General features: G+C 42.4%; 1 protein-coding gene across 1 annotated transcript; it reads left to right on the forward strand.

Annotated features, from left to right (window-relative positions):
* Positions 1-8963: 8963 nt before the first annotated feature.
* Positions 8964-20080, forward strand: LOC144534085 (schwannomin-interacting protein 1). The gene is made up of 7 exons (XM_078275776.1): positions 8964-9236; positions 10375-10626; positions 11923-12047; positions 16875-16983; positions 17448-17573; positions 18318-18435; positions 18635-20080. Exons 2-7 carry the CDS (start codon positions 10378-10380, stop codon positions 18733-18735), a joined length of 828 nt encoding a protein of 275 aa, XP_078131902.1. The 5' UTR covers positions 8964-9236; positions 10375-10377; the 3' UTR covers positions 18736-20080.
* The last annotated feature ends 1451 nt before the right edge of the window (positions 20081-21531 follow it).

A 21531-nucleotide genomic window follows, 5' to 3' on the forward strand; every position in this document is an offset into this window, starting at 1 on the left:
AGAAAGTGGCATCAAAAAGAAAAGACTCAAGTAAAGTACAAGTACCTCAGTATTTGTAGGTAAGTACAGTACTTGAGTAACTGTACTTAGTTACAGTCCACCACTGTAAGTGACTGTTGTAAAACTGTCATTCAATCTGGCTGTGATTTGTATTATAGTGTTGAAGTAGGATGCCTATTGTTTTTTTGGCAGTTAGGTGCTCCGTAAGGTTTTGATAAAAGGTAAGTGGTCCTTGGTCTGGTAAACTTTGAGAAACACTGATATAAGAGGTATATTTACCAATGTGTCTTTGGCCCCTGCTCTTCCACTTCGGTGTGTGTACGGAACTAAGATAGGAGGCGGGGGTGCAGGTTGCTGGAAGAGGCTGTAGGTGGAGGCTCGGGTTGGAGTTATCTGGCCTGATAGCTAGGTGGAGGCAGCAGTGTAGGTTTCTGAAAAAAAAAAGGCTATAGGCAGAGGTTTAGAGTCGCATTGCCAGACCTATCTCCACAGTGCTGTGGAGATAGGTCTGGCTACACCACAGATGCATTCTGGGATAGGAGAAAAACAACTCTCTGGGTGGTTTGCATTTATTTAAAGTGTTCATGTTATGCTTTTTTGGCTTTTTCCCTTTCCTTTATTGTGTTATATATCTTTTTTGTGCACGTTATAGGTTTACAAAGTGAAAAAGCCCAAAGTCCCCCCCAAAGGGACTTACCATCTCCAACAGAAAACACTGTTCACAAACTGCTCCAAACAGCTCTATTGTAGTCCAGCCTTTACTTCAGAGACAAACGTGGTCACTTTGGAACACACGTTATAATGCTCACCTAGCTGCTAGCGTGGCACGCCCTCATACTCTGCTTCTGACTGGCTAGTAGTCCTTAACTAGCTACTGTCAGGGCACGCCCTCATACTCTGCTTCTGACTGGCTAGTAGTCCTTACCTAGGTACTGTCAGGGCACGCCCTCATACTTCTGACTGGCTAGTAGTCCTTACCTAGCTACTGTCAGGGCACGCCCTCATACTCTGCTTCTGACTGGCTAGTAGTCCTTACCTAGCTACTGTCAGGGCACGCCCTCATACTTCTGACTGGCTAGTAGTCCTTACCTAGGTACTGTCAGGGCACGCCCTCATACTCTGCTTCTGACTGGCTAGTAGTCCTTACCTAGGTACTGTCAGGGCACGCCCTCATACTCTGCTTCTGACTGGCTAGTAGTCCTTAACTAGCTACTGAGCATGTGCGACTCCCAACAAAGACGGAACAGAAGTGAGATGTCTCACTCTGTAGCTAAAACAGAAAGCTCAACACACAGGGTGAAAAGAGGAGCTGCAGCAATAATATAGTGTTTTTTGAAAATTAAACCATGTAAACCTATTCTGATATAACATCTAAATACAATTATGAACCTGAAAATGAACATAGGAGGAGGCTTTCCAGAGGCTGTTTGTGTCCTGGCAGGTGATTCAGGTCGCTGTTACGGCTGAAACTGGATTAAAGAGTTTGTTAACAGAGGCTGCTGATGATTTACTGATTCAAAACAAGATCATTCTTCAGTTGTTTGACTTCTTAAGATTACTTAAGACTGCAATACTTACACTTAAACTTCAATACTTAACCTTACAACTACTATACTTAACTTACAACTACTATACTTAACTTACAACTACTATACTTAACTTAAAACTACTATACTTAACTTAAAACTACAATACTTAACTTAAAACTACAATACTTAACTTACAACTACTATACTTAACTTAAAACTACTATACTTAACTTAAAACTACAATACTTAACTTACAACTATGATACTTAACTTAAAACTACTATACTTAACGTACAACTACTATACTTAACTTAAAACTACTATACTTAACGTACAACTACTATACTTAACTTACAACTACTATACTTAACTTACAACTACTATACTTAACTTAAAACTACTATACTTAACTTAAAACTACAATACTTAACTTACAACTATGATACTTAACTTAAAACTACTATACTTAACGTACAACTACTATACTTAACTTACAACTACTATACTTAACTTACAACTACTATACTTAACTTAAAACTACAATACTTAACTTAAAACTACAATACTTAACTTACAACTACAATACTTAACTTACAACTATGATACTTAACTTACAACTATGATACTTAACTTAAAACTATGATACTTAACTTACAACTATGATACTTAACTTAAAACTATGATACTTAACTTACAACTACTATACTTAACTTAAAACTACATTACTTAACCTTAAAACTACGATATTTAAACTGAATCTCCAACATTATGTACAGATTTGATCTCATTGAACTACAACAATGAGTTCTCAGCTCTTTTCTTTGGGGGCGTCTCGGGCTCGGGTTCTCCCGAAATGTCCACATCATAAAGAGGAGGGTAGACTCCGACCCCGTAGGAGACGTCCACATGCACCCGGCCGTCTCCAGCGACCGTCTCGCTGAACGTGGGACAGTCCAGTCTCTCCCACAGCCTCTGCTTGATGCGACGCCCCAGATCTAGACTGTACGGACGCAGCTGGCCGCTCTTGTACCTACGAGGAGCGGAAGAAACAGCAATGAAAACATTATGAAAACAACGTGTGATTGAAAAGTTATATATTATGCAGGGTTTTCCCTCGGTTTGTGGAAGACAAAGGTGCATGTATTTGGCAGGGGGTTTAGGCGTACTTCGTTGAGAAAATGTTACATTTTTGAACTTAAAAAAAAGGTTTTTGCATGTCTTTGTAACCATGTTGTGTCTGTTTTTGGTCGTTGTTTTTCTTTGGGGTTCTTTTAGGTCTCTGTGGTCATTTGGCGTCTCTTTGTAGTCAGTTTGTGTACCTTTGTGGTAGTTTTGCGTTTCTTTTTTTAATCTAATTTTGGACCCTTATTATTACCATATCTGTGTCTAAAACGTTGGAAAAGATAGAGCAGATACATAAATAGCACTCAAAAAGCTTAAAGTTCAAACTTGCCATATGACGTCCAACTCAGGGTTTCCCCGAGTGTATTGCAGGCCTGGTGGCCCACGGGGCCTATGCCCCTTTTTTGGGGGAAACCCTGGAACTACAGCCATTAGATGTGAGAAACGTCTTTAAGTTATAGTCATTCATTAGGTGCTGCCCAAAACGGCTCGGGTGCTGCACCTAAAAACCTTATAATGGCGAGGGAAAACCCTGCTATGGAAACATTGAGTGGTAGATTTGAAAGAGTCCTGCTCTTTGACCCAAACGTACCTCAGCATATCATCTACAACCTCATGGTAGATCTGCTGGTACTCTTCCACAGAGCGGTTGTGTATCTTCAGAGGCTCGTCGCGGTGCAGCGGAGCAGCGGAGGGCTGGAGGCTGGGGCCCACGGTTGACGCCACCGGCAGGTCAGCTGGCGAGATGGTGGCCTCAAGCGTTGGGACCAAATCCAATAACCCTGCGATGTCAACAGCTGAGGTGGAAGGCTGGGGCGAAGGACCCCAGTTCGACACCTCAGACGCTGGATTCCCAGCAGAGGGTTTGGGAGGGCGGGCCACGGAGGTCCGCTTCCTCTTCTGGGGACGGTCGCCACGGGCAGCAGAGTGCGAGCGCTTTCGCTTTAAATGCGGCACCTGGGGAGAGCCAAGTCACACGGTAGATAATCCAAAAAAAACATTACCCACATTATTTACAGAATCAGACATATTGCAAATTACATTATATTATAAACGTGCAAATTTTGTAAATGTACTTGTGCAAATGGAATACTATATACAGGGTTTCCCCTAGAAAAGTTGTTAGGGCCGGTGGCGAGTGTTTTTGTTCGACGAGGGCCCGGCTGAGGCCAGTCCAAGACTGATGGCAGCATTAATGTAGATAGCTTCAGCGATAGATACATAATAATGGACGGAATCGCGAAATTATAAAAAAAGAATTTAAAAAAAAAGCCAGAAATGTCTCCATTTTAAGGTCTCTGAAACGCCAGAGTAGTGTGGACGTGAGGCGTAAGCTATTGGTTTACAAATCAAAATGTAGCATTGTAGATGTAGCCTAAAAAAGTGGGGTCAGCCCTTTGTTCCCACAGCCCAATGGTCCCACAGCCCTATGTTCCCACATTACTAAGAAAAACATTTTCACTGAAGATTATGCCCTATTTTCCAACCGCCTTATGTTCCCACAGCCCTATGTTCCAACATTTCTAAGATTTTTCTTATAATTAGGCCCTATGTTAGGGTTAGGGTTAGTGTTAGTGTTAATGTGGGAACATAGGGCTTAATTTTCTGTGAAAAATAAATTCTTAGAAATGTAGGAACATAGGACTGTGGGAACATAGGCACGCTCCCAAAGCAGTTACTGAAACGTAATGCCAATAAGCAGTGCAACATTCCTGTACAGAAGGCCTGCACTGTGTCCCCTGTCGATATACTCTGCTATGTCATGTAAATATGTAGTTCTTGAGGATTACATTGTGAACAAGTTGGGACTAAACCTGGGTTTTTTTTGTCCAAAATCAGAGAATCAAATGTCTCACCTGGCCGTCCCTGCAGCATGGACACTGGGCTGCAGGCTTCCTCACACCCTCTGCCTGGCGTGCAGAGATTCTCCTTTTTCTGGAGTCAGGGTCTTGCAACATCTGGCATTGAATAAAGTAAAAAACAAAGAAACTCAAACTTTCCCTTAAAACTGACTTTTCACAAGCAGCCAACAACGGCCCAATTTCAACTCCTGGAGGTTTTTTTTTTTTCAACCTGGACCCTATTTTTCTACGTTTTTGTATCAAGGTGACTGATGGGAACAAACAATTTGGAAATTGGTCCGGTATTAAGCGAGACTACTGCAGTCGGCTATGTTGTGTAATGACAGAATATTTATATATTTCAGCTTATATATTCAATTCAGTTCAATTTTATTTATAGTATCAAATCATAACAAGAGTTATCTCGAGACACTTTACAGATAGAGTAGGTCTAGACCACACTCTATAGTTTACAAAGACCCAACAATTCCAGTAATTCCCCCAAGAGCAAGCATTTGGTGCGACAGTGGCAAGGAAGAACTCCCTTTTAGGGAGAAACCTGGGACCGACCCAGGCTCTTTGTAGGCGGGGTCTGACGGTGCCGGTTGGGGGTGTGATGAACAGTGGCAATAATAGTCACAATAAAGATAATGGATCAGTGACTAGAAATAGTAGCTGTAGTAGCTCATGGCGTAGCAGGGCGTTACAGGACATAGCAGGGCGTAGCAGGGCACTGCAGGGCGTAGCAGGGCACTGCAGAGCGTAGCAGGGTGTAGCAGGGCACTGCAGGGCGTAGCAGGGCACTGCAGAGCGTAGCAGGGTGTAGCAGGGCATCAGCAGAGCGACAGCTGCAACCATGATTTAGGGGCCACCCTAATCCGAGGAAAACTGCTGCTCTATATATTAGGCCTATACGTGTTAAAATATGTCTTATATTCCCATATGGCTCAGCTCTACAGGTGTATGGCTCTGTTCAGAGCCTGTTAGCAGTGTCAATGGACTTTGTCTCGACGGTAAAATACATAGAAAACACTGCAGCCTTTCAAAGGGTTCAAATCTCACATGTTCCATGCTGGAGGTCTGGTGTGTGGCTTTGGTCAGTCTCTGTGAGGCTTTAGCTCTTGTCAGGATGGAAGAAGTCCTCAGTAGGAGGGGAAATGTGGAAGGAATTGTCCAGTGGAACTTGAGAGAGACACTTTGTCTTGACTCCTGTCTGTGTTTTTTCGATTTTGTTTTCGTTTAAATGACGGCCTCACATAAATGATGCACCCGGAGACCAAACATAGCAACCATGGAACCCTGCGCGTGCATTTTGGCTCACAGACATTAGCCTTATTAAACACACCATAGTCAGTCCAAATCAATTTCAAATCAATTCAGCCTGAATTGAAGTTTAAACATATAGTTTTAGTTTTGAATACGATCAGCCAGGTGTCCGTCTATGAAATAATAGGCTACGCTCTCGCCAATAAAGCTCATTTCATTATCTTATTGAAAGTTTTACCAAAATAAAACCGTTCTGTCCACGTGGACAAAAAAAAGAAAAAAAAAAAGAAAAAAATGACACACATATAAAATCAACAAAATGTGTCAGTTTATATATCACAGCCTGAGTGAAAAACTTCTCTTATCTCCGTTCTTATGAGTTCTCCAGTCAACTTTAGCCTTCGTTTAATTATCATATTCATTTGTCACGTCAAAAATATTTTCTTTTAACTTCTAAAGACATATAGAGGAGAACAGACCGACGCATTTGTCTTGAATTTGTTGCATCTATTTTCCCTATATGTGCTTAAAAGTAGCCTAGCTACGGGCTACCTTGTGTAATGACAGAATATTTGGATTATATATACGGTATATATATATTAGGCCTGTACGTGATAAATGATGTTTTATATTCCCATATGGCTCATATCTACAGGTGTATGGCTCTGTTCAGAGCCTGTTAGCAGTGTCAGTGAAAATACATAGAAAACACTGCAGCCTTTCAAAGGGTTCAAATCTCACATGTTCCATGCTGGAGGTCTGGTGTGTGGCTTTGGTCAGTCTCTGTGAGGCTTTAGCTCTTGTCAGGATGGAAGAAGTCCTCAGTAGGAGGGGAAATGTGGAAGGAATTGTCCAGTGGAACTTGAGAGAGACACTTTGTCTTGACTCTTGTCTGTGTTTTTAGATTTAGTTTTCATTTAAATGACGGCCTCACATAAATGATGCACCCGGAGACCAAACATAGCAACCATGGAACCCTGCGCGTGCATTCATCTCACCTGTGTAGTCTAATGTTTATCCAAGCAGTCTGAGATCAAGTGTGTATCAAGTGAGATCAAGTGTGTAGAATACCAATATATATATATATATATATATATATTATTATTATTATTATTATTATTATTCTTTTTTTTCTTCTTTTTTTTAATTTCAATAAAAGCCAGAAATACACAATACAATTTCCAAGAGCAAAAACAAACAAACAAACAAACAAACAAACATATCACACAACGTACATACACATAAAGGATCTATATAAACAAAAAAAACAAAAAAATTCTGATTCCTAATCAGATAGTAAAATATATATATATATATATATATATATATATATATATATATATAATATATTAAATAAATAAATGTAGAAAAGTAAGCAAATGAGGGATGAAAACAAATCATATTGTAAGCATTACAAATTATAACAGGATACACAACTAATCACACGTATGAAATGTGTAAATTCAGTTCACGACAAAAATACAGGATAAATAACCGATATGGTGTTAAGGAAGCTCATCAAATACATTTTTATAACAGCCTATACATTTGTTGCTTTTTTTATTATTATTTATTAAAGTAAGGGGTTTAAGAAGTGACTTAAATTCCACTAAAAAAAAGAGGTGGCAGGCGGTAGGTATGATGACGTATGGAGGGCGTATACATGTGCGCATGCGGTGTGGGCCACCTTTCACCTGCGTTCAAGACTTATAATATAAAATAAATAAACACCATTCATTTTTTTCATAATTCACTCAATTTACATCTCTTGTATTTGTCCCAGACATATAAAATATGTTATAAAATGTCTGAATGTCACAGTATTAAAACTGTGATATAGTTTTTTACATGGAGAGACCCTGAGCCGTCTGTGTGTCATTTAGGGGTGCATGATATATCGACTCAATATCGTTATCGTGATATCACATTGCGCAATATTATATCGCAAGTGTCGCGATAAGTATGCAATATTTTTTTTAGTGTTTCTAATATGTCCTGTTCTGTAGACATGGTCCTTATTTATTTAGTCATGTTGTACCAGTCCAATATGACCGTCAGTTGAAATAAACCTTGTGTTGTAATAAAACTTGTTTTACTTGTTATGAATCTATTTGGATGCGTTTTCCCATAAGTTCTGTAATTTTACATTATGTTTAAAAATATCGAAATTAATATCGATATCGCAATACATTTTGTCAATATCGTGCAACCCTAGTGTCATTCCTCCCTGTAGATCAGCCCACCGACCGTTTATTCCACACATTTGAATCTGGACAGAACAGCAGAAACGAGTGAAACAAGACACCTCCACCTCCTCTCCTGACTGCGTCAAGCTAACACGGCTCAGATCCGGTCCAAACGGAAACACACTGCGAGTTTTTATTTTTATTTTTTAATTTGTCCAAATAGTTTACCATTTGATTAGAAGTCTAATACTTTCCATGGTTTATAAATTCCACCATAAGCAATCACATTTGACTGGATATAATATAAACTGAATAGGCTACACGTGTGTGGGAATTGGGTAGGCTCTATCAATAATAGGCTAACACATGCCTATTTGTCTTAATTGGAGTAGTTTTATTAGCCTCATATATCACATGAACCAGATAATGTATAAAATAGGAAACAAATAGCATTTTCCACCAATATAAAGTCAAAAACAGCGAATATGTGACGGGAGCCTGGCAGTTAGGGCCAGTCATCCGACATGCTACATTCAATTTAACTTTGTTGCACTGTTACAGTAGCTAATGCTACATGCTATATTGCATTTGCTACAATACAGTGTAACTGGGGTAGGAAGTTGGATGAAGACTCTTTATCAATCGTTATTCCCCCAGTTAAAAATGAAAAGAAGTCTTTCTGTCACTCTGACCCACAGCTCAGCTTGTTGTGTGAGAAAAAAAAAAATGACAAGAAGTAGCCTAGGTAGTCTAACAGTACAGCTAGCAATTAGCTCGCACGGACCCAAATATATTATCAAAAGGGACAGCTGGGGGTCAGCTAGCTGCGTTTAGGTTAAGTTAGCTAACTATCATGAAGGCATTTATTTTGTAGGCAGTGACAGGAAGTACCGGAGTTGAATTTCCCATTGCCAACTTTTTCCTGTGCGTGAAATTCCTGAAGTTTGTGTGCCCATTGTTTGTTTGATAGGACCAAGAAAGAGTGGATATTTGGCATAATAATAGCCCTCCCCAAAAACAAGAGCCGCCAAGACACCGTGTACAGTGCAGACTGAGACGAATGAGACCCGAACGTCTCTGGTGGTGGACATCATTTTTCGCTTCTTTTTGGCTGGTTGAAGCCAAGGCAGAGGGAGTGAAACTCCTGATGTAAAGGAAGGGAAGGTACGGGGGAAGATAACTAGGAGGAGTTGAGGAAGGAGCGGAGCTAACTAGCTGTTATGTGGCAAAACTCTCAACTACTTCTCCGACAACGAGAGCAGCAGAGTTGTGTTTTTATTTGAGAGAAAGTGGTAAGTTACTTCTTTCTTCTTGTATTTAAAAATATAAAATAACCGTTTTGTGTGGTAGGCAACATACACGCTATTCTCAGGTCTACGTCTATCAAACACACGCTGCTAGTCTCAACCTTTGAATTTAGGCAGGGCCGTTGTGTCAGGGTGTAAAAAAAAAAAGCTAACGTTACATGAGGGCACGAGTAAACTCCACCACTGCGAGGAAGTTTCTCTTTTCTAACAATTTGACATTTTGTGTGTAGGCTATTCATTTAACTGTTGTGTTTAGGCAAGGGCGTAACTTTGGGTTCAGCAGTTGGGGGTGTGGGGTGTGGGGGAGGTTGAGAACTCCACCTAACCTATCTAGAAAAAACGTTTGTTTTAACATTAGGGGGGACATTATAACCGGGGTGTCTGGTGGTCGTCCCCCAGGAAATGTTGAGCATTTCAAACGCTACATTTCCTGCATTCTGGTGAAATTTGGGTCTTTTCTGCATGCAAATGTATTTATTCATGTAAATATTATTATTATATAATTGTTGTAACTGCTGTATTGTTTAAAACATTACACGTGTTTCGTGATTTTTTATTTTTATTTTAATTTTTAGGAATCATGCACATCTTAACAAATATTTGCTTGCCACAGTATTTAAACTCCTTGACTATATTACCCTGGCCAGTTTTGATTATTATATTATTGTACTTCACTTGAGTCTTTTCTTTTCATGCCACTTTCTACTTCTACGCTACATTTCAGAGAGAAATATTGTACTTTTTACTCCACTACATTCATCTGACAGCTTTAGTTACTTTACACATTAAGATGTTTGCACACAAAACACATGTAGTTTATAAAATCTGATGTTTTATTATAAATTAAACTAGCCAACAATATAACAGCCTACAAGTCCAGCTGAGGTGATTAGACCATTAAACACACAACTGTTTGGATCCTTTACACTTTCTACAATGGGAGGATTTATCTGCATTGAGTACTTTTACTTCTAATACTTTAAGTACATTTTCTGGATGATACTTACATACTTTTACTTAGGTAACATTTTCAATGCAGGACTTTGACTTGTAACAGAGTATGTTTTACAGTGTGGTATCAGTACTTAAGTAAAGGATCTGAATGCTTGTTGTGGCCCTGTAGAAGATGGAGGGAGAGAAGGAGCGACAGCGGGAAGAGAAGGAGAGTAACGAGGCAGAAGACGACAGGAGGAGTGATGAAGAGGCTGACAATGACGAGGAGGAGGATGAAGACTCGGAGGGCGCGGCGCTGATCTGGCAGGAGGGCTACGGCGAGGACAGTCTGGGCCTTCCCATCATGCACTGGGAGGCGCTGAGCCTGCGCATCGCCGAGCTGGAGAAGCAGGAAGAGGAGAATAAGGAGAAGAGGGCGAAGGTCAGTGGTGTTTAGTCCGGGGAACACTCGGGCTACATTGACATTGCTACGTTTTGCAAGTACTTTTGTGACTCAGCATTTTTATTGTCAGTAATGGAACACTGGCAGGGAAAAGTCATAGGTTGCGTCCGAAATTCCACACTAACTACTAGCTATTTAGTAGCTGAAACGGTATGTGAGATTTTTTTAGTATGTCCGAAATCTTAGTATGAAACTAATAGTACTACTGCTTATTTACACGAAAGCATGTTGGAACGATAGTACACATGTTGAGCACATAGTGCAGAGTAAGCGATTTCGGACGCAACCAAAGTATTTTCACTGTCCTTTGGTGGAGTACGTGGGTGTTGGGGAAACTCCGAGGGTCAAGTGGACTCGACACCTGGGGAAAAAAAAAATAAGTTGGAGACAATCCATGGTTATTATACAAAATTGCAGAAATAATTGATCTAGAGCTGCGAAGATGAATCGATTAGTTGTCAACTATTACTATACTACTACTACTTTTTTTGGTTTGAGTCATTTTCTTTCTAATGAAAAAAGTTAAAATTCCAGCTTCTTAAATGTGAATATTTTCTAGAGCGAACAACTAATCGAGAATATAATCGACAGATTAATAGCCAATGAAAATAATCATTAATGCTGCCCTAAATTGATCAGAGTCGATAACGGGACATCCAGCAGCAGGTGTGTCTTTGACACTGGTCTCACAGCTTTTAAAGGAACTGACGTTGTTTACAAAGGTCAAACCCTTACCCTGACCCAGTTTGTCATCAGTATCAACATGACCCACTGTCTCACAAAGCTACACTGACCTTAGCTAACCACAGTCAACAGGCTATAGTCCAGGCATTCGAAAGGAATCCCCGAAGCAAATGGCAATCGCACCAATGAAAAAAGGAAATGAAAGAAAAAAGGGGCTTCAACTAATGATTATTTTCTTTGTAGATTATCCGGTCGATTTATTTTCTAAATGTCAGAAAATGGTGACAAACGTGGATCAGTGTTTCCCAAAGCCCAAGGTCACGTCCTCAAATGTCTTTGTTTTGTCCACAACTCAAAGCTATCCAGTTTACTGTCACAGAGGAGAGAAGAAACTAGAACATATTCACACTTAACAAGCTGGAATTGGAGCATTTTGACTTTTTTCATTAACAAAACAACTCTGAAACCGATTAATCGGTTATCAAAATAGTTTGAGATTGATTTAATAGTTGACGACTAATCTATGAATGTTTGCAGCCCTAATTACTGTATCCCACTCTGCTGCCCCTCTAACGCCCGCTGGGTTTTCAGAGCGGAGTTTCTCTGGAGCGAGGCAGAGCTCCAGTGAGCTGGGCGGAGGACAGAGGGAGGAGAGCCGAGAGCTGCGAGGACGGAGACGACGCCTGCAACAGCCACGTTCTGGCACTCACCTCCCGGTACACACACACCGACGCGCACACACGCCACAGACAGACACACAAAGAGAGAGACAGACAGACAGACACACACACATACAGACACACGCACACACCACACACACACACACACACACATACACAGAAAGAGAGACCGACAGACACACACATACAGACACACAAACACACGCACACATACACACAGCGAAAGAGAGACAGACAGACAGAGACACACACACACACACATACACACACACACACACACATACACACACACACACACACACACAGACACAGGTAGAGACACAGACAGAGACACACGCCATAGACACACACACAAAGAGAGAGACAGACAGACAGACACACACATACATACAGACGCACGCACACACACACACACACACACACAATGAAAGAGAGACAGACACACACAGACAGAGACACACACCACAAACACACACACGCCACAGACACTCACACACAAACACACACAGAAAGAGAGACCGACAGACACATACATACAGACAGACACACACAGACAGAGACACACACCACAAACACGCCACAGACACTCACACACACACACACACACCTACCTCATAACATTCATGACCTATTACTCAGGAGCATGGTGTCATGTGTGGGATGTCCTCTGGATTTGGTGTGCATCATCTCTTGGCCCAACAAGCCCAAATCTGACTGTAGAGGTTTTGTTTGTGTAATAGAGGAAGACTCCCGAGAAATCAAAGTCCACAACCACAGGACTAACATTGTTGTTGATAGGATCGCTGTTTTAGGTTGCTTTCAGCCCCTACAAGCTGCAGTTTACTGGTCAAACGAACGTTTATGAACTTTTTGTTTAAAAAAAAAACAAACTAATTTGAACTATTTCCAACACTAGAAGACGATACAGATGAAGTGTAGCCTTTTATGTGCTTTGTCAATCAAATCTGGTTGGTTTTTGTTAAATAAATGTTACGGTTCAGCAGATAAAATACCTGATTACCTAGAGCTCAAATATAATATAGGCCTATATTAAAAAGTTAACCTTAAAACTATACTATGATCCATATGTTAACACCGTCTCCTCCTAACTCCTTTTGAATCATAAAAGACTAAAGTTAAAGTCTAATGGGTCTAAAATAATATAAATAAAATAAGGTCTAAAGTTAATTCTTGTTCATTTTGTTTGTTATAGGTCATTGTTCGTTCTTTAAAGGGTTTTAATCTGTGTTTTGGGGATCCTAAACATGCCATTTTTTGTACGTTACATGTCTGCGTTACATTCATTAAGACCTCATCTGAATAGATTTGTCATCCAAACAACTCTGAATTGTAGTTTAAAACTTTTACAGCCAACCAGTAAAATGTCTGGTTTTATTCAGGCTCAAGTCCATAAATAGAGTCCATAGATACGGGCACGGAGGCAAACTGAAGGCTCGGTTAGTAACAATTAGCTCTGTTTAGCTGTTAGCTCCAATTAACTTCATTATAAAGATAAAGTCGAGCGGAGAAGGTGGACAGCCAGACTCTGATAAATGACGTTCGGGGCGCTTTCACAGCGGTGTGGCTGCAGCGTTTCTACGGTTTATCAGTACAGATAATCCGGAAAGCCACAACACCACAAGCAGCACGCTGCAAGCCTGAAGTGAATGTTGACAATGTGTCATGCACACACGACTTCACGAGGGGGAGATGCTAGATGCCGCTGCTCTGGGTGCACTGTTAAAAAAAAAAAAAAAAAAAAAAAAAAAAAAATACATTGTTGATTGGGGGGGGCGGGAATGTAATTTGGATATTATCTATTTATTGGTCTTAAACTACCTGGGCAGGGTAAACACTGGTTTATTTGAGTGTGTCTTAATTTTCCCAAATACATAGCAAATTAGTCCTACTGAAGATAGCTTACACAGTTAAACCCCTAGTCTATATCAACAATGTTTCATTTTCGGGATTGTTCAGGCGCCGCCGGAAATTCTGCCTGATGTCCCTCTTCTTCGGCCAGATGTCCGTCACCTTCCTCTTTCTCTGTGTTGGCGTTCTAACCTCCGGTGGATTTGTGAGGACTATGGTTAACTGCTCCTCAGATCTCTGCAGGGTAAATCCAGACAGCTAGCTAGACTATCTGTCCAATCTGAGTGTTCTGTCGCACGACTAAAACAGCCTTTTATACGAGCACATGTTCCACCAAAACAAGTTCCTTCCAGAGGCTATTTTGCAGCGGCACCGTGGCTCCGTCCGGAAGTTAGCGATTGTGATTGGTTTGAAGAAATGCCAATAAACCAGAGCACGTTTGTCTCCCATCCCAGAATGTTGTGTGGACTAGCCAGACCCTTAATGCCAGACTACTAAACCCTCAACCCCCTCTTTTATGGAAAACTCAGGAGCAGCTTGACTGTGGATACATGAAGGTTTCGGGATGGGAGACTTTGATGACTTGCACAGAAGCATTTCATGAAATCTGCAGCGAGGAGAATTAGGATGACACAGTACAGTTAAACCACAGTGTGTTATTGTGCAGTGCCACCCCAAATTCTAGTCTTTCTCTCTCTCTTTCCAAGAGGCATGTATCTCCCGCTGAGGCTGTCAAGTTCGGTTATGCAGAGATATTGATGGTGCCGTAACATAGGCACCACAAACACAGATGCTCCACCAAATCTCGTTGGTCTACTAGTTCAGTCTCCGTCTCTCTCTCTCTCTCTCTGGGAAATAGGCCAAGATGCGTGTGAGGCCCCTTTACCCTGTTTCTGCCGGCCTTCAAAAGGAGACGACAGGAACACATTCCCTTATCAGCCTAGACTCCCTCCATAGAGACAGAGCACATTTAAGTCCCGCCCCCACCGGAGGGGAAAAGTGCTCTCTGCTCTCCGTTGACTTGTATTGCGTGAAGGTGCCTCCTCGTTGATTTAGTCTGCTGGCAAACAACAGAAAAATGTTTAAAAGCTGCTGTGTGGTGATATTCACTACCAATAGGGTAAGTAACCCGTGACTTAAGTTTTTAAAATGCTGCCGACCCCCAAAAACAGAGCTTTTTATGAAGACAAAAGTGGATACAAATGTGAGGAATCAGCAGAGAGAATGGGAAGACTGTGGGATCCTGACACTAAGCCAACGTTACGTCCGACGACGTTATGTGTGTTAGCTTAACATATAGATATATAAATTAGTTAGCCTAAAACTGACATTTGGATATTTGACAAATGATGAGACTTAAACAGAGGTGTTGTTGCTTCAGCTCCAGTCCTGAAAGGCTGCTATACGTTTTCCAAGCCACCAGATGTCACTGTAGTTGCTACCTTTTTGAAGCTTTAAAGCTTCACACACACACACACACACACACACACACACACACACACACACACACACGCACCATTCACTCACACATGTCCCTAAATGTAATGGTATAAATCCACCACGGATGAAGTCTTTTTCTGTCAATCTGTCGACCCCAGCACACTTATGATACACGGGACAAACTGTCACTGGCAGAAAAACCGTAGGCTGAAGTGCACGAGCCTGAGTGTAGTTTGTAGGGGAGCGCAGATCTGGAACGAGCTTGATGAAAACTTGAAATTGTCACAATCTGTTTCCATCTTCAAGAAAAGTCTGAAGGAGATCTGTATTTCGTGGTCTTTGTCTTGTGTTAAAGGGCAACTATTATATAGCATTTTCAGCATTATATTTGCATTTTGTGTTTGTACAAGAACATGTTTACGTTTTTTTTTTTTTTTTATGTTCTCATACTGCCCATGGCTGCTGCACCTGTATGAGACGCTCTGTAGGAGCACCTCTCTTTAAGCCCCCCTCCCGACAAAGCCCAGTCTGCTCTGATTGGCCAGCGTGCTTTCTGCCGCCGCTCCGTGTTTCACTAGTATCGGCTGGAGCTACTGCAACGGAGTATATAGCAGGACTTTGTGTCTTACGTGCAGTTTAGTGTCCCAAATTATTTTCCAAAATCTGAGTGTCCCAAATGATGCGGGTCTTATTTGAGACAGGTTAGAGTTAGGGTAGCACAGGTGGTTTAGCAGGTTCATAATTAATTGAGGACATTGTATGGGGAATTTGGGACACTAAACTGCACGTATACCGGACTTTGTACCGTGAAAGATCACCAATAAAGGCTTCTAAACCAAATATTACACAACCGAACATGTCCCAACAGTAAAGTAATCGGAATTTAGGGAGAAATGACCAGCATTGGCCGAGACTACAGCTATGTCGCGTTAGCATGTAGCTACTTAAAAGTTAGCAGTATGCTAACGTTAGATTGTAGTGGAACGGGGCAGCACTTTCTACTGTCAAAAGTCGCAGCTTGAAGGCTATTGAACCAAACACTACTCAATCGGAATTTAATGACATTGGCAGCCCAGATGACATTGTTTACTGATGTTAGCATGTAGTTACTATAGTTACCAGTGGACGCTTAATAGAATATAAATAAAGGCTTTCAAACCAAATACTACTAAAACAGAAAATGTTTCAGGAGTACTGTGACCCGGAATTGGGGAGAATTTAACGACACTGGCAGCCAAGATGACATCTTTTACTGCTGTTAGCATGTAGCTACATGGGACAATGTTAACACCGCAGTGGCTTATAAAACAAACACTCCAGTCCTGCCTACCTGGAGCAGATGACCAATCATAGAAGGCCGGCTTTCAGCATATGTCCCCTTTAAGTCTATTGTGATTGGGCCGCCTCCGAAAAGCTTTTAGTAGCTTATTTGGGGTTCCCCTTTTCACGCGGCCTACATATGATCATTGTACCTTCTGAAATTATGTTTTAATGATCGGAAGATGACCGGTGAATAAAGACGGTCTGTCTGTCTGTTTGTTGTGTGTCCTCCAGCCTGCAGACCCAGATGAATCTTCAGCTCTGCTTCATCAACGACAGTGAAAGTGAAGAGGAGGAGGAGAAGCAGGGAGAGATCAGCCAGAAGGAAAGCAGCAGCACACGGGTAAAGGCCAGTTTATGCTTCTGCGTTAAATCCTCGCCGTGGGTGCCTATGTAGGTACGTGGAAATGCGGACCCTACGCCGTAGCCTGACGTGCGTCTCTCGAAAACAAAAAAATGACGCCGAATAAATAAAAACATTGATTTACACGTCGCACAACTATTTATGAGGGTGTCCAAACACTTCACTGTGTGACCACTAGCGGGCCGGACCAGGGTTGCATTTCCCCCCGACTCATTTCCTGGTTCTCCTTCACCATAAACATGAAATCTAGGAGAGGGTTAACTGTTCCTGCTCCAGATTTCCCACCGTGGTCAGAAAGAACAGGGGAGACTCTTTGTTTCTCTTCTACTATGCCTCTAGAGTCGCTACCTGCTCTGAAGCTAATCACCGCCACTCTCTTTATCTCATGTACCTATATCCTGTCTCTGTTCCTCCCGCCCCGTTGTCCATCCCTGCTGATAAAGAGAGGGAGCGTTCAGGTCCATAAGAACCCTCCGCCTGCTGCCAAGCCGGAGAAACCCAAATCCAGAGGCTTCCGGAACACTCTGAGGAACCTCCGAGACCGGCTGAGAACAGACCATAAAACACTGGTGAGAGATACGCTCCTCATCCTGCTCATCTCTTTCACTCCCAAAAACAGTTCATCACAGCTCCTCTATCCTCTCCTTTCATCCTTTCCTCCTCTCTCTTCTCTCCTTTCATCCTTTCCTCCTCTCTCTTCTCTCCTTTCATCCTTTCCTCCTCTCTCTTCTCTCCTTTCATCCTTTCCTCCTCTCTCTTCTCTCCTTTCATCCTTTCCTCCTCTCTCTTCTCTCCTTTCATCCTTTCCTTCTCTCTCTTCTCTCCTTTCATCCTTTCCTCCTTCTCTCTCCTCTCCTTTCATCCTTTCCTCATCTCTCTTCTCTCCTTTCATCCTTTCCTCCTTCTCTATCCTCTCCTTTCCTCCTCATCTCTCCTCTCCTTTCATCCTTTCCTGCTCTCTTCTCTTACCTTCTCTCTCCTCTTTTTTTTGTCCTTTATCTTCCTCCTCTCTCCTCTTTGCATTCTTTCGTCCTCTCCTTTCATCCTCGTCTCCTCTCTCATCTTTTCTCGTCCTCCACCCTCCTCCTCTCCTTTATCATCTCCTCTTTTTGTCTTCTATCCTCCTCCTCTCCTTTTATGCTCTCACTCTGTCACCTCTTTCCATCCTTTCTCCTCTCCTTTTCTCCTCTCTGCTCCTCTCCGTGCATCCTATCCTCCTCCTCCTCTCTCCCGTCCTTTCATCCTCTCTCCTCTTCCTTCTCTCTCCTCTCCTTGCATGCTCTCTCTTCTCCTTTTGTCCTCTCTTCTCTCAGGCTGCAGCTCGTAGTGATCCTGTAGTCCAGAGACGACACGTGGAGCGCAGTGATTTACAAAACTTCAGCATTAAGGACCTGAATGCTCTCTGCACGTCTCTCAGCCAGACCATCCAAGGTATGTACACACACACACACACACACACACACACGTGTACACTCCATCCAGCTGCAACATTCTTAACTGCAAAAAGAAAGTGACTTTGACTTTCTTAGTTCTCGGATGCACCACCCCTCTAAAGTGCCGCTATTAATTTAAAAAACGCATTTTGAACCTCCTTGATGGTTTCTTTTTTTTCTCCATCTGTCCCCGTCAGACCTGAGCTCAGACCTGGTGGGCCGCCTGCAGGTGCGAGACCAGCTGAGGACAGAGCAGGACGCCATGCTGCTGGAGGTTCAGGACCTGACATCGCTGTGAGCCTGAAGTTCAGCCGTCGAGTCTGTGGCTCTGTCCCACAAAACACTTGAACGAGTGTCAAGTCTGTGAACGTTGTCGTGAGTCAGACGGTGTCACAGTGGCCTCCGCAAACATCTCAGTCAGTCCCTCCTGCTGTCGGGGCTGACCAGCCAATCACTGTGAAGACTGTCCCTCCCTGAAAAGGACCATGACATTCATTTGCAGTATTTTTTCAATGTTATTGTCTGTGTTGTGTATTTATAAGGGAAATGTTGTCTCACTAAAGGATAGTGTCCACCAGCAGTGGTGTAAAACTCCGTACAGTACAGGCAACAACTGAAACTGAGTTGGACACAACATCCAGGCAGTAGATGTTGGCCTTATAGGAACACGCCAGGGTTTCCCCCATTGTATTGCAGGTCTGGTGGCCCACCTGGCCAAAGTGCCCCTCCCAGGCCTAAACCACTGGGAATTACTTTGTAATGTATTTTAAAGACATTTTTTAAACTAGTTACAGTGGGGCAGCTCGGTTGGAAAATCTCCAGTAAGCTTGATATTAATGAACGTCCGTTACATTCAAGCCGTTGCCAAATGAGTTGCTACAAAGCTAATTAAGACTTTCAGCTCCAAACAACTCTGGATTTCTCATTATGGCTATGTTCACAAGATTGTGTCGTCCGGCCACTTTCACGCGCAGAAACTGAATAATGACCTCTTCTGAAGAGTCGCATCATGTTTTTTTAATCCTCCGTGTCCTCCTTGGCTACTAGCAACTGTGTGGAGGGGGGGGGGGTGCGTGTGCACGTGCGCTACACGGAAGGCTTGCGTCATGTGGACGCACCGACAGTTTTGTCATTACTTAGAATTGTTCGTGGGGGAGACAAAAACTACGCACTATAGCTTTCAGCACTGACCTAATGCAGGGCCCTGTGCTATCTGTCTTATAGCTTTTTGTAATTCTCAATTCCGCGATTCTGTCCATGATTCTGTTATCACAGAAACTATTGGGCTCTACATTAATGCTTACATCAGTCTGTGACTGGCCCCCGGCCAAAGACACTTGCCATCGGGCTTAACAACTTTTCTGGTGGAAACCTTGCACGCTGCCATTTTTTTGGGGGAAATGTGCTTGTTTCTCTTGGATGAGTACCAGTTTGATCTCCAGCGTGTCCACAGCAGTTAAAGGTCTGGGTCATGTTAAACTCAGCTTAGCAGCAAGACTGGAAGACTTGTCCTTACAGTGTTTAGTTCCCTCCTTAACACACCATCCTAAAAGCCGTTACACACTGGGTCCAAAACTCCAATGCAAAAAAAAAAGGGTTAAAAAAAAAAATGTTTTGAATAAATTTTGCACATGAAAAATGTCTGAATTGTACACTTGTACATTTCATTTTGTTTTTGTGTATCTGGTCAGTAATGGAATCTCTCAGCCAAACTGGATGAGAGGATGGTGAGTTTGAATTTGGATCATCATGTTTTTGTTTGTTTACAGAGCTTTTTCCTGTTACCGTCACTCACATTTAAAGAGCCCCTATTATGCATTTTGTTTTGGAATTTTCACGTCTTTTAGTGTGTTAGAGTTTTTTGTGTACAGTATATAATTGATGTATAAACCCATTTCACTCCAAATGGAGCTTTCTCTCCCACAGACAGCCCTTTTTCTCAACTGCCTGAAACGCCTCGCCCACATTCCTGTTTAAAATTCCTCAATTAGTGATGTCACAGATTGAGAAAGCCAGTCCAGTTTTTCATATGTGCTGCCCATTGGTGCTGCCTGAGCAAGCACAGCGCGCCTTGTGGCTTGTTTTGAATTTGGTTAACCAGTCAGAACAGAGTGGGCCAGCTGACCAATCAGAGCAGACTGGGCTTTTCAGGAAGGCGGGCCAGGAGCTCAGACAGAGGAGCTGCAGCAATGGGCAGTATGATAAACCATATGTATGTTTAACATCAAAGTAAACCTATTCTAGTAGACCCCAGGAGTATAAATATGACGCTGAAAACAAGTATAAAAGGGGCTCTTTAACCATCTGGTTATTTGTTGTTGCAGTGACCTCAGCTTGTGCTGAAGACTTACAGTACGTGTCCATTGTCAGCGTAATTTCCCCGCTTCCCATTCATTTCAGTTGGAGCAGCCGATCCAGTCTGGTAGCGTCACGGGGACTTTGGAGAAGCGGGGCATCGAGTCGCAGGCTCCTCATTTGCATAAAGTTAAATCCAGCCAACTTTATGCAAATGAGGAGCGGGCAGTTCGGCTCGCCGTCTCTCAAAAACTCCCGGAAAAAATCTTTTAAACTGGCCCCTGTCGTTCTGAAATGAAGACCGATTCAGCAACTGCATGGCCTATTTCTAGCATGAAAACATTTCAGTAACACATTTTGGGTGTTTTCAGGGGAAAAAAAAAGAGATGGTATTCCAAACGAGCCGCCATTATGGTCTGTTTTGAAATCCGGGAGCAGACAGCCCACCGTTGAAGCATTCGTCCAATCAGGTGCAGCCATGCCAGTTGTAGGGGGGTGGAGCCTGTTTTCTATGCCCGTTTAGTGGTCAAGTGAAGAGAAACCTGTAACTGCTAGAGGCGAGCTCACTAGCGTGCAATGCTGTGAAGCGGGGCAATCCCTGCCGTGTAAACAAACGCGTATATGGAAAAGTACCATTAGATCATTCACGACCAGACAGTCTGACCCACCGGATGCAGACTGTTGGTAAAAGCCTACCATTGGCCGCCTATTTGAGAGGGAATTCTCCTCTCCTTTCTGCTATCTCTGCTAACTATTTTTGCAAGGGCTCCGTCGCTGCATCCAGGGCCACCCAAGACAA

Source organism: Sander vitreus, chromosome 19 (genome assembly GCF_031162955.1).
Source record: "Sander vitreus isolate 19-12246 chromosome 19, sanVit1, whole genome shotgun sequence".
Classification (NCBI taxonomy): Eukaryota; Metazoa; Chordata; class Actinopteri; order Perciformes; family Percidae; genus Sander; species Sander vitreus.

Excerpts from the sequence above, each read along its gene's own strand:
- LOC144534085 (XM_078275776.1), top strand. The coding sequence starts at position 10,378 with ATGGAGGGAGAGAAGGAGCGACAGCGGGAAGAGAAGGAGAGTAACGAG. Across the intron at positions 12,048-16,874 it reads GTTCTGGCACTCACCTCCCG|CCTGCAGACCCAGATGAATC; the intron begins GTACACACACAC and ends TGTGTCCTCCAG. Across the intron at positions 17,574-18,317 it reads GAACAGACCATAAAACACTG|GCTGCAGCTCGTAGTGATCC; the intron begins GTGAGAGATACG and ends CTCTTCTCTCAG.